Raw genomic sequence first — 14272 nt, forward strand, 5'->3', positions numbered from 1 at the left:
GCTTCAATGAAGTTACTGTGAAAAGCCCCTAGTCGCCGCATTCCGGCACCTGTCCGGGGAGGCTGGTACAGGAATCGAACCGTGCTGCTGGCCTGCTTGGTCTGCTTTAAAAGCCAGTAATTTAGCCAAGTGAGCTAAACCAGCCCAATATATTTCAACGCTCTTGACAACTTGGTTGTTGTGCTGTTGTTCCCGATCCAACAAAGCAAATCCTCAGCACCAATAATATCAGAGTCTAGTGGTATTGGATTGGTTGGCACACAGGAACTGGTCATTAATTAGACCATTTGACTGGTCCTAAATCAATGTCTTTTTCCAGCTTTCTCCACTCAGGACTGATTCTGATTGATATCCAGTTCTAAGGGTGCTGGAGGTACTCTGATATCCCTTCCAATCTGTCATTCTACAGATAAGTGCCGAAGCAGTGAATTGTCAGCAGGTTATTTCAGTGCGATGGCATCATTGACAAGCTGAACCCTGACCTCGCCCACAGCCCATCCCTGAACTATTTCCAAACTCATATTGGAATTGGAAGGAGATCCAGTTGCCCTGGAAGGTTGGAGAAATAGGAGGACACTTCAGAGAGCAGTTAAGAATCGGCAAATGTGGGAGCGACTCACTAGCGGGCCCAGATCGGATGATCAGGATGTCCGATTTCCTTCTTCAAATGAGATCAGTGAACCACTTGGGTTTTCACAACAAATTCATGCTCACTTTTACTGACACCACCTTATTATTTCCGGGTTTTAAGAACGGAATTCAAATTGCCAAACTGTCATTGTGGCATTCAAACTGACATTCTCTGGATTACTGATAGCCCAGTAACATGACCTTTGCTCCACCTCATGTAACTCGACCGACATATATCCGGTTTGAATCACCCACCATTGGCCATTATGCTTTCCGTTGCTGAGGCCCTAAGTGATGGAGTTCTCTTCCTAAAACTCTGCCTCTTTTTAAAATCTACCTTCTGAGTAAACCTTTGGTCATTTGCCCGAATATCTCCTTTCTGATTTGGTGTCAAATTTTGTTTGGTAGTCAATCCTGGGAAATGCCTTTGTGATATCTGTTATTATGTTAAAGGTGCTGTGTAAAAGCAGGTTGAGTTGTTGTTAAGCTAAGCTAAGATTTTGTGCGCTCAGAGTAGATTTTTATCCTTTCATGTTGTTTCCCGGTTTGTGCAGCGTGCCAGGGGCAATCATTCGGGGAGAACTGCAGCCAGTCTTGTCATTGCAAAAATGGTGCCCGCTGTGATCATGTGACCGGGCAGTGCAGCTGCGCTCCTGGCTGGATGGGAGCCACATGCCAGAGAGGTACGTCCTGCCTTATACCAAATCCATCCAGCCACCACCTTGTGAAATGGGTCATAATAAACACAGGCACGGTGCAGGAAAGGGAACGTGTGTTTTCTGTGACTTTCTCAGTGGCCTCCTGTAGGCTGTATGTTATGGAGTCTGTGTCAAGTTGGTCTGCGTGTGTGTCAGCTTTTGTAGATTTCATGGTTCAATGAAAGGTGCTCTGTGACCAGGATCCACCCACAACTGAACAGCTATAAAGTTCCACAGCTTCTCAGAGAGACACCCCTCTCTGAGAACCTACATCTCCCCTCCTCCTCTCCCCTTCCCTTTGTCTCCCTACCCCTCCCTCTCCTCCTTACCCCTTCCCTTCTCTTCCCCTCTCACTTTCCTCTCCCCTGCTTCCCCATCATTGCCTTCCCTGCCTCTTCCTCCTCAATCCTCACCTGCTCCTGCCTCCTCCTCCCCTTCACCATTCTTTGCTGCTAGTGTGTGTGGGATGAACCTTCAGGAAAGTATCCAGCAGAATTGACAATGCTACACTCAAACCCCACTGGTCACCTGTAACCTACTGGATGCGAACGTAATTCTCAAAGACCTCCCCTGCCCGCGATGGGAGAATTTCATAATTTACATGTACATGAAGTACGACCTGTATTGGGGCCTAACTGTATACTCCAGTAACCCATTTCCTCGAATGTTGTGTCTGGACCCAGTGGTGTTCTTAGAATGTCTTGAGAGTTCACCAGTGTTTAGTTGGGTGTGCAGAACCTTGGAAACAATCACAACGTCCAGATCTAATTGCCACTGCTTGCATTTCTCAGCATGTTCGGCTGGTTTCTATGGCACCGGGTGCTTGCAAAGATGCATCTGTCGAAATGGTGGAACATGTGATCACGTGACTGGTCACTGCACATGCCCAGAAGGGTGGGCGGGAGTGGCATGCGAGCTGGGTAAGTACTGAAAACTAACAAGCATTGCTGATTTTTGTTTGCCTGTTCAAAAAGTTTTATAAGATCATTGAATACTCTGTGTGTATATCAGAGGAAAGACAGATTTACAGTTTTATAGTCCTGAAGGAAATTCACAGCCAGTGTCAGGCATATGAAGTGTTCCAATTCCAATTCATTTCCTGCACCTAGTGGTGCGCTGAGGCAGACTTTCGCTAATAATTCCTGGAACAGGTCACTAATCCGTTGCCAGAGGCTTATAGCTTGAGGGGCTCCTCTCCACATCAAGCGTGGCTGACTAGGAATCTCTCCTGCCATTGGCGTGTTGGAAGGATTTGCAGTTGAGATTCAGCTGCGTTCTGAACACATCTTCCTTGGCCATCAAATGCTGGGGTGGGACCTGAACCCAGAGCCTCTGGCACAGAGTCAGGGGACACTATCACTGCGCCACAAAACCTCCTCATATGAACTGTAGTTACAATTATAATGTAGCAGTAATTTGCAATGAGTTATGGCCGGATAATCTGATTATGGTGATATTGTTTGGTCAGGGTGCTGAGAATATTCACATCTTTGAATGGCGCCAAGGGATCTTTTGCTCTCCCCGTATAAGCTTTGATTTGTCTTGACGGGTGTAAATGTCATGATTGCTTACTAGGTTTAAGTATTGGGCTGATTTGTGTTTATAGCTTTCAGTGGCTGACTAGCTTATCGATAGATGGTAACCTGCTCTTGATTTCAACAGAGTGTGCCCCAGGAAAGTATGGGCTCGCCTGCCAACAACTGTGTGACTGCCTAAACGGGGGGCTGTGCGATCGGCAGAGTGGTCACTGTACCTGCCGGCCAGGATGGATAGGTGACAAATGTGAAATTTGTGAGTAAAATATATTTCCTTCAACCAACGAGGGGACTTGTCAGTGCCTCCCTAACAACACTGTGGATATACCTTACCTCACATGGGCTGACGTGGTTCAAGAAGGCAGCTCACCATCACCTTCTCAAGGACAGTTAGGGGTGAGCAATAAATGCTGGCCTAACCAGTGATGCCCACAGCCCGAAACTGAATACAAAGTCCCACCAACCAATCATTGCTTCATTCATTCTGAGGCTGTGAACACTGGTCGCAAGACTGGCATTTATTGGCCGTCCCCACTTCCCTCATAAGAAGTTTGGTACAACTTTGGATTACCTGTAAGCCCACTTCAGAGAGCGGTTAAGAGCCAACCACATTGTTACAGACACGATGGGCTGAATGGCCCTCTTCTGCGCCATAACAATTCTGTGATTCGGTATGTGGATCTGGAGTCACATGCAAGTCGGACGAGGTCCGAATGCAAGGTTTCCTTTCCTAAGGGAGACAGTGAACTAGTTGGATTTTTATAACATGGCCATTTTTACTGAATTCAAGTTCTCAAACGCCTGTCGTGAGATTAGAACTCACATTCCCTGGGTTGGTAGCCCAGTCCAATAATTTCAACAACTACATTTCCATTTTGTAAACAGATCTTCTGAATTCATGAAGGACTTGGTGTTATTTTCAGAATTAATTAATTGAATTACAAATCTTGCCTTTCTTATTTTAAGAAATATTTTATTCTCCTTTTTCACATTTTCTCCCAAATTTACACCCAACAATAAACAATAATCAGTAACAAATGTAATGTCGATCCCCATATCAATAACGATCCCATCCTCCCACCAAACCCCAAACATCAGCCCGCATGTTAATATAAACAAATGACAAAAAGGAATCAGGAATCACCCATAGTCACTATTCACACATACAGTCCCCCTCCCCCCAATCCTCCCAACCTCTCCCCCCCCCCATCCCAATGTACGATGTGATCCAATTCTCGAAAGTACATAATAAATAACGCCATGAATTGTAGAAACCTTGCCTTTCTTTATGCTGTGGCTGTAGATGTTCCCAGACTGCCCTCTCTTGTCACTCCTGTACTCCCTCTTGCCTTTATCTCGTTGTGTTGAAATCAAGATTATTGCACCCTCTCCGACTCTTTGCTCAACCTTTTTCAGTACCTCCAAGCTATGTGGGCTCTCACTTCACGTAGTCTTTGCTTCTTCTGAGGGCTTTTAAAACCTACGCTGGGTACGACCCCTCACCTCGACTTAACTGACATAGAATTTGCAGCACAGAAACAGGCCATTCAGCCCATTTGGTGCTTGCCGACGCTTATTCTTCACCTTCTTCGAATATGATGACGTCTTCCCCTTCTTCGAATATGATGACCTCTTCCTACCTGACACTGTATCCCTCTGTTCCCTTTTCCCAAGTATCCCCTTAGATGCATCAATGCAATCGGCCTCAATCATTTCATACAGCCATAAATTCCAGATTCTCACCATTCTCTGTATAAGAAAAAAAATCCTCCTCAATTCTCCATTTGGTCTGACACAATCTTCTTTTTAAGCCCCTTGTTCTGGGCTTACCCACAATGGAACGATTTCTTCACGTTCCTCCTAATGAATCACTTCATAAGTTAAAAAACCTCAATCATATTTCCGCATGGTCTTTTATTTTCTAGAAACAAGGGGCGTGACCTAACCCAATTGGAGCAGAGCCCCCTGACGAGCATGTTATGCCGGGTGTTTCCTGGTTCCCGCAGTGCTGAGGAACACCAGGCTAAATGTCGGGACTGTGATTCAATTTGGTGCCTCAGCAGGAACTCCCCACCAAGGCCGTACTTAGTCCTGTTTCCTACACTGAGGAGCTACACTCGCCAGAACTCCTCAGTGTAGGAGGAGGATAGGATACCATTTAAAAATGGCATCCCGATCTCTTGATCTCCCAATGTTACCCCCAAACCCCCCACTCACTTATAACAGGGTCCTCGGAACCCCCCCACACCTCACCACTCATGCGCAGGGCAACCCAGCCCGATCCCTGGCACAAGGAAAATGCCAGCTTGGCACCTTGGCATTGCCAGCCTGGCAGCATGGCAATATCCCTTATAAGTGGTAGTGCCACTGGGGCACCTTGACAATGCCAGCCTGGCACCCTGGCAGTGTCCCTTCCAGCTGGCAGTGCTACCCAGGCACCTTGGCAGTGCCAGGCTGTCACCCTGGCAGTGTCCCAGCTGGCAGTGCCCCAGCTGGCAGTGCTACCTGGGCAGTGCCAGGCTAGCTCCCAGATGGCACTGCCAGGGTGCTACACTGACATTGCAAGGGTGCCTCGCTGGCACCAGCAATGCCAGGGTGCCTGGGTAGCACCTTGGGACCTCTAATCTCCTCGGGGAGCCCCACGAGTGCCATTCCGTCTGGTCCCCATTCGTGGACACCAGCACTGAACGGTTTTCAGTCCGAGGTCTCCAAGACGAAGGGGTTAGATCCCAACGCCTGGGGTAGATTGGGTTACTGTACATTAGGGTGAGCCTAGCTGTCTCTCTCTAATATGTAGATTTGCTAAACAGTGATCCTGCCCACAATAGGTGGGATTCAGATCGTGATGTCTTGCAAGATCACATTAGATCTCACGAAACATGGCGAGACGAGTAGATCCCGGAAGAGATCATGCCCAATAGCTCAGGCAGATAGCAGTCAGATTTTACTGGTTATGTGGTTGCCCAGCAATCACAGTATAGATCATTAAATTGTACATTACACCAAGTTACATAAAAATGACTGTCCGAATGTTTCATGCCAATACTTTTGTTCAGCAGAAGCCTCCTCCCACTCTACATTTCCTCACCTTTCAGACTATTCTCCTAATCCTTTCTCCTTAATGCACTTTTCTAACTTTCCCAGATATGCAATTTGCCTCAACTGTTCCATGTGGTAGAATCTTCCACGTGGTTAAAGAAGATTTTCCTGGATTCTTTACTGAATTATTTAGTGACTGTGTTATTTTAAGGCCCATACTTTTGTGTTCCAATATAACCTCCGCCTGTCTGTTTATTGGTGTGACTCTAACCCCTATCTGTTTCCCTGTGTGACAGCTTGCCCCAAGGGTGCCTACGGAGAGCATTGTGAGGAACATTGCAACTGTGAGCATAGATCCTTGTGTGATCATGTGACGGGAAGCTGCCAATGCACTAAGGGATGGAGAGGGAGACAGTGTGAGAAAGGTCAGTGAAATGGTTGATGTGAGAACCATGTCCCAGAATTTCATAAATTCAGCCTCACAACCTTGATTTTAAAACTCCTCCCTTCCTTCGTTTCACAATATAATTTAGGTTAGGCTGGCCTACCAGATGACCTTGTGGTAAAAGCCTGGCCAGTATATTAGTGATATGGGGTCACGGTTGACAATGGTTTTGAGGAAAAGGTGGATTGGTTCATTTGTCTTCATGTCTGTTTGCTGTTCTGACAATTTCTCATGTTCAATACAATCAGGAATGTGCCATTGTTACATCTTCCTTACCCCCTCTTCCTTCAATAGTTCTTTCCCAGGACCTTGTACCTATTGAACTTCTTACTGTTGCAGTTCAGCTTCCACCACCACCACCCACCCCACTGCCCAACTCTTTAGACTGGTGATGTTCCCATTTAGGTGGCAAATTCCAATATCAAACTGAAGCCCCTATAACTCAAAACCAATGTCATTGTTCTCCGTATTGCACAAGTTAGGATGCCCCAGATAGCAATTCACTGCCAATTGCAGTAAAACACTAATTGGAGAGTACCATATTGAAAACAAAGAAAAGTACTGCACAGGAACAGGCCCTTCAGCCCTCCAAACCTGTGCCAACTAAAACCAAAATCTTGTGCCCTTGAAAGAACAAAGAAAAATACAAATGGTGGAAAAGTATAAACGTGGGCAGCACGGTAGCATTGTGGATAACACAATTGCTTCACAGCTCCAGTGTCCCAGGTTTGATTCCAGCTTGAGTCACTGTCTGTGCAGAGTCTGCACATCCTCCCCGTGTGTGCGTGGGTTTCCTCCGGGTGCTCCGGTTTCCTCCCACAGTCCAAAGATGTGCAGGTTAGGTGGATTGGCCATGATAAATTGCCCTTAGTGTCCAAAATTGTCCTTAGTGTTGGGTGGGGTTACTGGGTTATGGGGATTGGGTGGAGGTGTTGACCTTGGGCAGGGTGCTCCTTCCACGAGCCGGTGCAGACTCGATGGGCCGAATGGCCTCCTTCTGCACTGTAAATTCTATATAAATCAACTTCCTGCCTGATTGGTGCCAAAAGGTTAAACCTACTGGGTAAAATGTATTTATAGCAGAAATAAGACACAGAAGCTAAAGGACCCAGCGAGATATGAAAGTAACATCAAGCTTAAACAACTGAAACAGAATCAGTATACATGAGGTTTCCCCATCAATGCTTCTTACAGTCTCGTCTTTGCAAACTCTTGAAAATATGGTTTCCAGTGGTAACTCGCATGGAGACACTTTATCACCTTGCCCCCATTTGGCCCCTGTCACAGTTGATAGAGATATTGAGATTTTGGCCTGGAATTATAAGGGTTAAAGACAAATGCAAACCTTCTAAAGATGATCCATAGTAAACACACTTGACAACAAACCATTTATTAATGATTCAGGAAACAAGCCTCGTGTGTTTGCGTTCACACCTGTCCAATAATCTCCCAAATCTGCCTTGCCATCATAAACACATGACAACCAAACACCATTATACCATGTGGAGTTCTCCAGTTGATAGTCAGATGAAGCAAAACTACAGTATGACCACCGAACAAAGGGTTATCATTCCAAGCTACCCCCAGAGACACCGCTAGGGTGAGCTTTTACTTTTATTCAGTTCCTGTAACTGTCTGAAATCACGTACGTGAAAGGCAGAAGTAATTTTTTCTCCAGCTCCCTCAATCTTATCTTACTGGTTTGAGTGACAGTGTTTACAAACACATTACATTAGGTGCGTAATTTGTTATTATTGTAATCTGCTCAGAAACTGGTATTGTTTCAGACTGGGGTACGCTGTGGTATTTGGACTGTATAATAAATGTGAAATTTCATGGGACAAAATCTTTTGCCCACCTGATCTTGATGTACACTTTCCCCCACACAATCGGGTGTCTCCATTTATCATGTACTCAAAGTCTACGAATAAACATTGGGATTGCCGCTGATTCTAATCCTCATTTTATTTTTTCCTCCAGCATGCTGGCCTGGTTTCTATGGCGACAATTGTGTGCAGCGGTGTAACTGTTCCCCCAACACTCCCTGCAACCATGTGACAGGTGAATGTGGCTGCCCTCCAGGCTTTATGGGCAATGGATGCGAGCAAAGTGAGTACTCCGTGACCTTTGCCCTCATCTTGAACGTAATAGGGAAAAGAGCCATTACAAAAATTGCTGGGAAAACTGAAATAAAGCCGTCTGGAAGAGAAACACTGGTTAACCTTCTGGATGTGACCCTACATCCCAATACAGCTGGTTCCATTACCAATGTAAAAAAGAGGCTGACATTGATCACAGCTCTCAGAAATACCCTAAATCAGTTCACCTTAGACGGCTTAGAGGTGCTGTGACTGTTATGTAAGAAGATGAACCACATCCCACAAATATCAGTGAAATGAATGACCAGTTAATCGGTTTTTGGTGACGTTCATTAATGAAACAATGCTGATTCGCAGGCTGTGAGAACTCTCTGCCCATCTTCAAATATGGAACACAGAGAGACTCACCTGAAAGACAGCGTTGCTGCACTGATGCACCATTGGGTCATGGAGCAGGACTTGAACCCACCGCACAATCTTCTGCACAAGTGCAACTTGTTTTTATACACTGCTGCCTTTACTATTGTAAATGTCCTAAGGGTCTTCACGGAAGCGTAATCAGACAAAGTTATACACCTGGTTACATAAGGACAAGTGACCACAAGCTTGGTCAAGGATGACTCCGAGTTAAAGTTACATTTGGCAGCAGTTACATTATGAATATTGGGCTGCAGGAACAGCTAGATGGTTGAGGTTTCTGACTGAAAGTCCAGCCAAAATCATCGCCCTGTCTTTTCCCTCTCAGTTGCTGGATGGAACGAGCTGTGCCTTTCCAGCATCTTCTGTCTTTACTGCAGTTTTCCAGCAATTATCGCTTTTAGTTCTGTTTTGGAATCCGATGGCTCGTCGCTCCAGTTAACTTTGCACACTTTTTGTTCCTTGTCTCCTTCCTTAGTCTGTCTGCCTGGTACTTATGGACAGAACTGTAACCAGGTATGCCAGTGTTCTGCTCAGAACGAGCAATGTCACCCAGTCAGCGGGAAATGTGTCTGCGCGCCTGGTTACCACGGAGACAGCTGTAAACTGAGTGAGTTTTGCTGAACTTGATTACTTGATTCGGACAGGGTCATTGTATCCTCAGTGTCAGTCAAAATACACTATAAAGAGAGAGAGAGAGAGACAACAGCAGAAACTCTTGAGTAGGTCAGTCGGTAAATACACTATCTGGTGCGGTATTAAAATGTGTGGAACTGAGTTCAATCCCCTGTCTGTTGATCTTAACAGCAGTGATAAAGGAAAGGAAAGAAATTGCATTTTTGTAGCATCTTACACATCCTCAGGATGTCCCTAAGCTGCAGCCAATCAAGCATGTTTTTTTTTTGACGTGTTCTAATGTAGGCATGGTGGCAGCCAATTGGCATGGAGCAAGGTGCCAGAAAAGCATGGAAGAGTGATGGAAGCAGACCGAATAATAACTTTCAAAAAGGAATTGGATACATATTTGAGCATGGTAGCATAGTGGTTAGCACAATGGCTTCACAGCTCCAGGGTCCCAGGTTCGATTCCCGGCTTGGGTCACTGTCTGTACAGAGTCTGCACATTCTCCCCCTGTCTGCGTGGGTTTCCTCCGGGTGCTCCGGTTTCCTCCCACAGTCCAAAGATGTGCAGGTTAGGTGGATTGGCCATACTAAATTGCCCATAGTGTTCAAAAAGGTTAGGTGGGGTTACTGGGTTGTGGAGATAGGATGGAAGTGTGGGCTTTGGGTGGTGTGGTGAATGTAACTCCGTAATTCACACTGTATTGTATATACATGAGACCATGCATTTGTAAGCGCAGTTGCGTTGCCCGACCACTAGGGGGAGTAGCGCTGGGAATGCTTAGGAGTTTGTACAGGGCTCCACCCTTGGCTCCGCCACGACTCCTCCCTCTGGACTGCTGTATAAATACCAATGCTCAGAGCCAGTCGTTCAGTTCATCGAGAGTTCAACGCGGAACAGGCTGGCTCTGTTGTAAGTAGATTAAAACCACTGTTCATATCTTAAAGCACATGTCTAGTGAATTGATGGTTCCATCAGGTGGGTTGGTCTTTCCGGTGTGGACTCGATGGGCCAAATGGCCTCCTTCTGCACTGTAAATTCTATGTCTATGTCTATATTACATGGCTCTGGACAACTCCCTCTAAGAACTAGTACAGCCACCATGGGCAGAATGGCCCCCTGTGGGGCATAATTCGATGATTCTTTGGGGGCAGATAATGTGAAATACAGTTTAAAATCCATCTTATGTTTCAGGATTAGCCAGTTCTCCCCTTGGGCAGCTTAAGGCTGTCCATTGCAGGTGGCCGCAGGCCTCTTAAAATGGCTCTTTCAAATCCCTTCCCCCGGGGCTAACCTGAGACACAGGCTGCCTTGGGTCTGGGGGAAGGAATTCCTTATCAGAGTACTTTGAGCAAAAGGTATTTTACTTCTGTCTTGAATTCCCAGAAGAAACAATGACGAAGAAGCATTGAACTCTCGGGGGTGAAGCCTGGAATGAATAGGGGTGATGGGGTCATGTGTGCAAAGTGTAGTGTGAATTCCTGGCAGGGATGGACAGATGTCTAGAGTGTCCTGTGATGCCCTGTTTCTCCTCTAACTCTCCAGGCTGTCCAGATGGGAGGTATGGATCCAACTGCGCCCAACCATGCCGCTGTTTGAACAGAGGCCAGTGTGAGACAGTGACTGGGACATGTGTCTGTCCACCTGGGTATGTCGGAGCCGACTGCAATCAGAGTAAGTGAACAGCAAAATGACAGGGACTCCGTTATCGCAGGGCACGGATCTACACTGGAGGGAGGGGGCTGATTCATCACTTTGTACTGTGTCCAACCCTCAGCTGAACTGATAAGATTATCAATAAGACAAAACCACTCTCTATCCATCCTGTGTGCCCACCGATGGAAACAGAATCCACGTCAGGTTCTGAATAAGAGGTAGATCAATATTTGAAAAAGCAAAATGTGGAGGAGGTGAATGGGACGAAGTAGATATCTCTTACAGAGAGTGATGTGAACACGATGGGCTGAATGGTCTCTATCTGTGCCGTCAATCTGCTTGATTCTATCTATTCTGGTTCATAGAGAAAAGCTGGGTTGCATCAGGTTAAAGCTAGATCTGGTTTCTGCCTACAGCCTGTCCCGCTGGTTACTATGGTATGGACTGTGCCGTGACCTGTTCCTGTGGGGAAGGTGCGAAGTGTGACCACGTGACTGGAAGATGCATTTGCCCACCGGGCAGGACTGGTTTTCAATGTCAGCATGGTAAGGAAATTGTGATCCAGAGGCTGCATGATGCACCATTGCCATTCGCCCCTTCATATCTGACAGACTGGAGAGCAAGTAATTCCAATGCATGCCCGATTGGGTGACCAAATATCCAGTTAGACATCAGACTGATGTTGGGCCATTTTTGGAATTAAAGATTGCATCTAAAGTTTTACATATGTGTGCCAGCAGCTGTACCATGAGTTCATACGTGTGCATTCAGGTCCACCCATAGGATCTCACATGTGTCATTCAGCGCCACCCATGGAATCAGATTGTGCAAACTGGTCTCTCCCTTGTTTTATTCATGTGTGAGCCTCCATGCGGACGGCTTTTGGAGGGAGCAAAATGTATACAAGGCTATTGTTCAATGGGGAAGGTCAACAGTGATCTTACAACAGTGGTGTCCAAACATCTCCCACAAGTGGAATTGTAGCAGATAATCACCAGCCTTTTGAATGTCCAGATAATCCATGGAACTGATCACAAAGTGACATCAACACTCAATCTGGCCGCACCTGGTCTGAGACAGTGAATTGAAACCTGAATGAGTTTGCAGCTCGAGTCTCAGGCTCTTTGTTACCCTGTGATGTTGGAATTTGTTTAGTAACGGTACCACTATCTTGTCTGTCCAGTGTGCCCTAAAGGCAGGTTTGGTGAAGGATGCCGTTATAGCTGCACGTGCAGGAATGGAGGATCATGCAACAGGGTCAACGGCTCCTGTTCCTGTGGGCTGGGCTGGACGGGGCCCCGGTGTGAACAAGGTGAGTACGTTATGCATTCAACAAGAGCCTAAAAGAACTCAAAGGAAGAGCTCTGTGTAAATTTGAGGACGATTCTTGAAGTATGCAAAAAACTGAATTTTAAATTTGTGGTTAAACTTGATCTGAAATCAACTATAAATTGAAAATAAACACTATAACATTCAGTGTACAGAACCTCAAGGGCAGATTTCCTTGTCACTAATTCAGGTTGCCAACCCTCCAGGATTATCCTGGAGACTCCAGTAATTATAAATTGAGCTCCTGTGAGCACCCCAACAGCAAAATCATCGGTGACGTGAAAGGAATTGTGTACTTCTTAAATTTTCTTTGAACAATTACTAGTTGTTAATTAAAAAAGATTGTGAATATAGGTTGTTTAATTGGGTGGGGTGTTGGAGGTCATATGTTGAAACCTTCAGGAATACGACCAGGCTTGGCAACCTGGTTTGGATTTTTTCTTCTGTCGGCGGTTAATTTTCCAGGTCCGTGCTTTTCACTGGCTGCAAACAGGCATTTAAATTTGGTTTCCAATGCATAAAACCACTGTGGTAAACCACTGTTGCACCTCTATTAGGTGGTGTATGGTAGGACCTGTGCTACAGGTACGTTGGTAGTCCCTGCCTGCTTGCTCCGCCCAGTAGGCGGAGTATAAATATGTGTGTACCCTATGCTGCAGCCATTTCACCAGCTGCTGTGGGTGGCCACACATCTTAGAGCAATAAAGCCTCAGTTGTACCCAACTCAAGTCTTTGTGCAATTGATCGTGCACCAAACTCTTCCTTTAAAAATAAATTGATTTACCTAAAAAAAAATGAACACTGTGAGTAGGAGGAGAAGAAAATTCAGAGAACAGACATAACCATCAGAAAGAGCAATTTAAGCATGAGATCAGAGGTGCAAAAGTAGAATACTCAGCACCTAAAGGCTAACCTGCGAGGACAGCACCTCTGGTGGAGGATCCCCTACACTGCAGCACCCCCCACCCCTCCTGGTACTGCACTGGAGCGCCAACCCAAAGCGTGAGCTTAGGTTTCTGGAGTGGGGCTTGAACACATGAAATTCTGACTCGGGTGAGAAAGCTGATCCACGGCTGACGTGTGAGCTTCATCACAAAACAAAGCAGAGAGTGAGACACAGATGGAAAAAAAGGCAAGGAAAAGATAGAGACAGAGCCAGAGACAGAGAGAGAGAGAGGAGAGGCAGTAACTGAGTCAGTGATAGAAGCAGAGACAATGAGAAACAGAGAGAAAATTGGATGAAGACCGTGGTCGCAAGACAAACACACGTAAATTGTGTTGCCAATTTTATTTTTAATAGTTCTTCTGTGGCATTTCTTGTCAACATTCTCTTCAATTTAGAGCCCCTGTCTCTGTACTTGCTTATAAACTGTTACATTCCTAACATCTTCCAGCTCTGACTAAAGGCCACCGATCTGAAACTTAAACTGTTGCTCTCTCCGAAGATGTTGCCTAATCTGCTGAGTATTTTCTGTTAGTTTCATATTTCCAGCATCTGCAGTATTTTGCTTTCTGTCGAACATATTTCTTGCTGGTGATTTGGATTAAGATAGAATTCACAGACTCGGCATTCCCCATTTTTTGCTTTTATCTTTTCCAGAGTGCCCCTTTGGGAAATTCGGTGCAAACTGCCAGCTGGACTGTGCCTGCCATAATAATGGGACCTGCAGCCGTGTGACCGGGTACTGCCAGTGTGCGCGAGGGTACTATGGGCACAACTGTGAGCACGGTAAGTTGACGGGAACATCTGAAAGGACACTGGGCACCGTGGGTGATAGCGATCCCGAGGGCAGAAATGACTTT

The 14272-nt window shown here is 45.9% G+C and overlaps 1 protein-coding gene across 4 annotated transcripts in view; it reads left to right on the plus strand.

Moving 5' to 3' along the window:
* The window catches only part of LOC119979502 (multiple epidermal growth factor-like domains protein 6), a 451484-nt gene that overhangs the window by 427398 nt on the left and 9814 nt on the right, over positions 1 to 14272 (plus strand). For all 4 annotated transcript variants that reach the window (XM_038821813.1, XM_038821816.1, XM_038821815.1 and 1 more), the window contains 10 exons: positions 1185 to 1313; positions 2120 to 2248; positions 2991 to 3119; positions 6199 to 6327; positions 8328 to 8456; positions 9342 to 9473; positions 11030 to 11158; positions 11557 to 11685; positions 12324 to 12452; positions 14070 to 14198. In XM_038821813.1, the coding sequence (XP_038677741.1) occupies positions 1185 to 1313; positions 2120 to 2248; positions 2991 to 3119; positions 6199 to 6327; positions 8328 to 8456; positions 9342 to 9473; positions 11030 to 11158; positions 11557 to 11685; positions 12324 to 12452; positions 14070 to 14198 (1293 nt within the window). The remainder of the gene's footprint in view (positions 1 to 1184; positions 1314 to 2119; positions 2249 to 2990; positions 3120 to 6198; positions 6328 to 8327; positions 8457 to 9341; positions 9474 to 11029; positions 11159 to 11556; positions 11686 to 12323; positions 12453 to 14069; positions 14199 to 14272) is intronic.

The sequence above is a fragment of the Scyliorhinus canicula genome, chromosome 16 (assembly GCF_902713615.1).
Source record: "Scyliorhinus canicula chromosome 16, sScyCan1.1, whole genome shotgun sequence".
Lineage (NCBI taxonomy): Eukaryota > Metazoa > Chordata > Chondrichthyes > Carcharhiniformes > Scyliorhinidae > Scyliorhinus > Scyliorhinus canicula.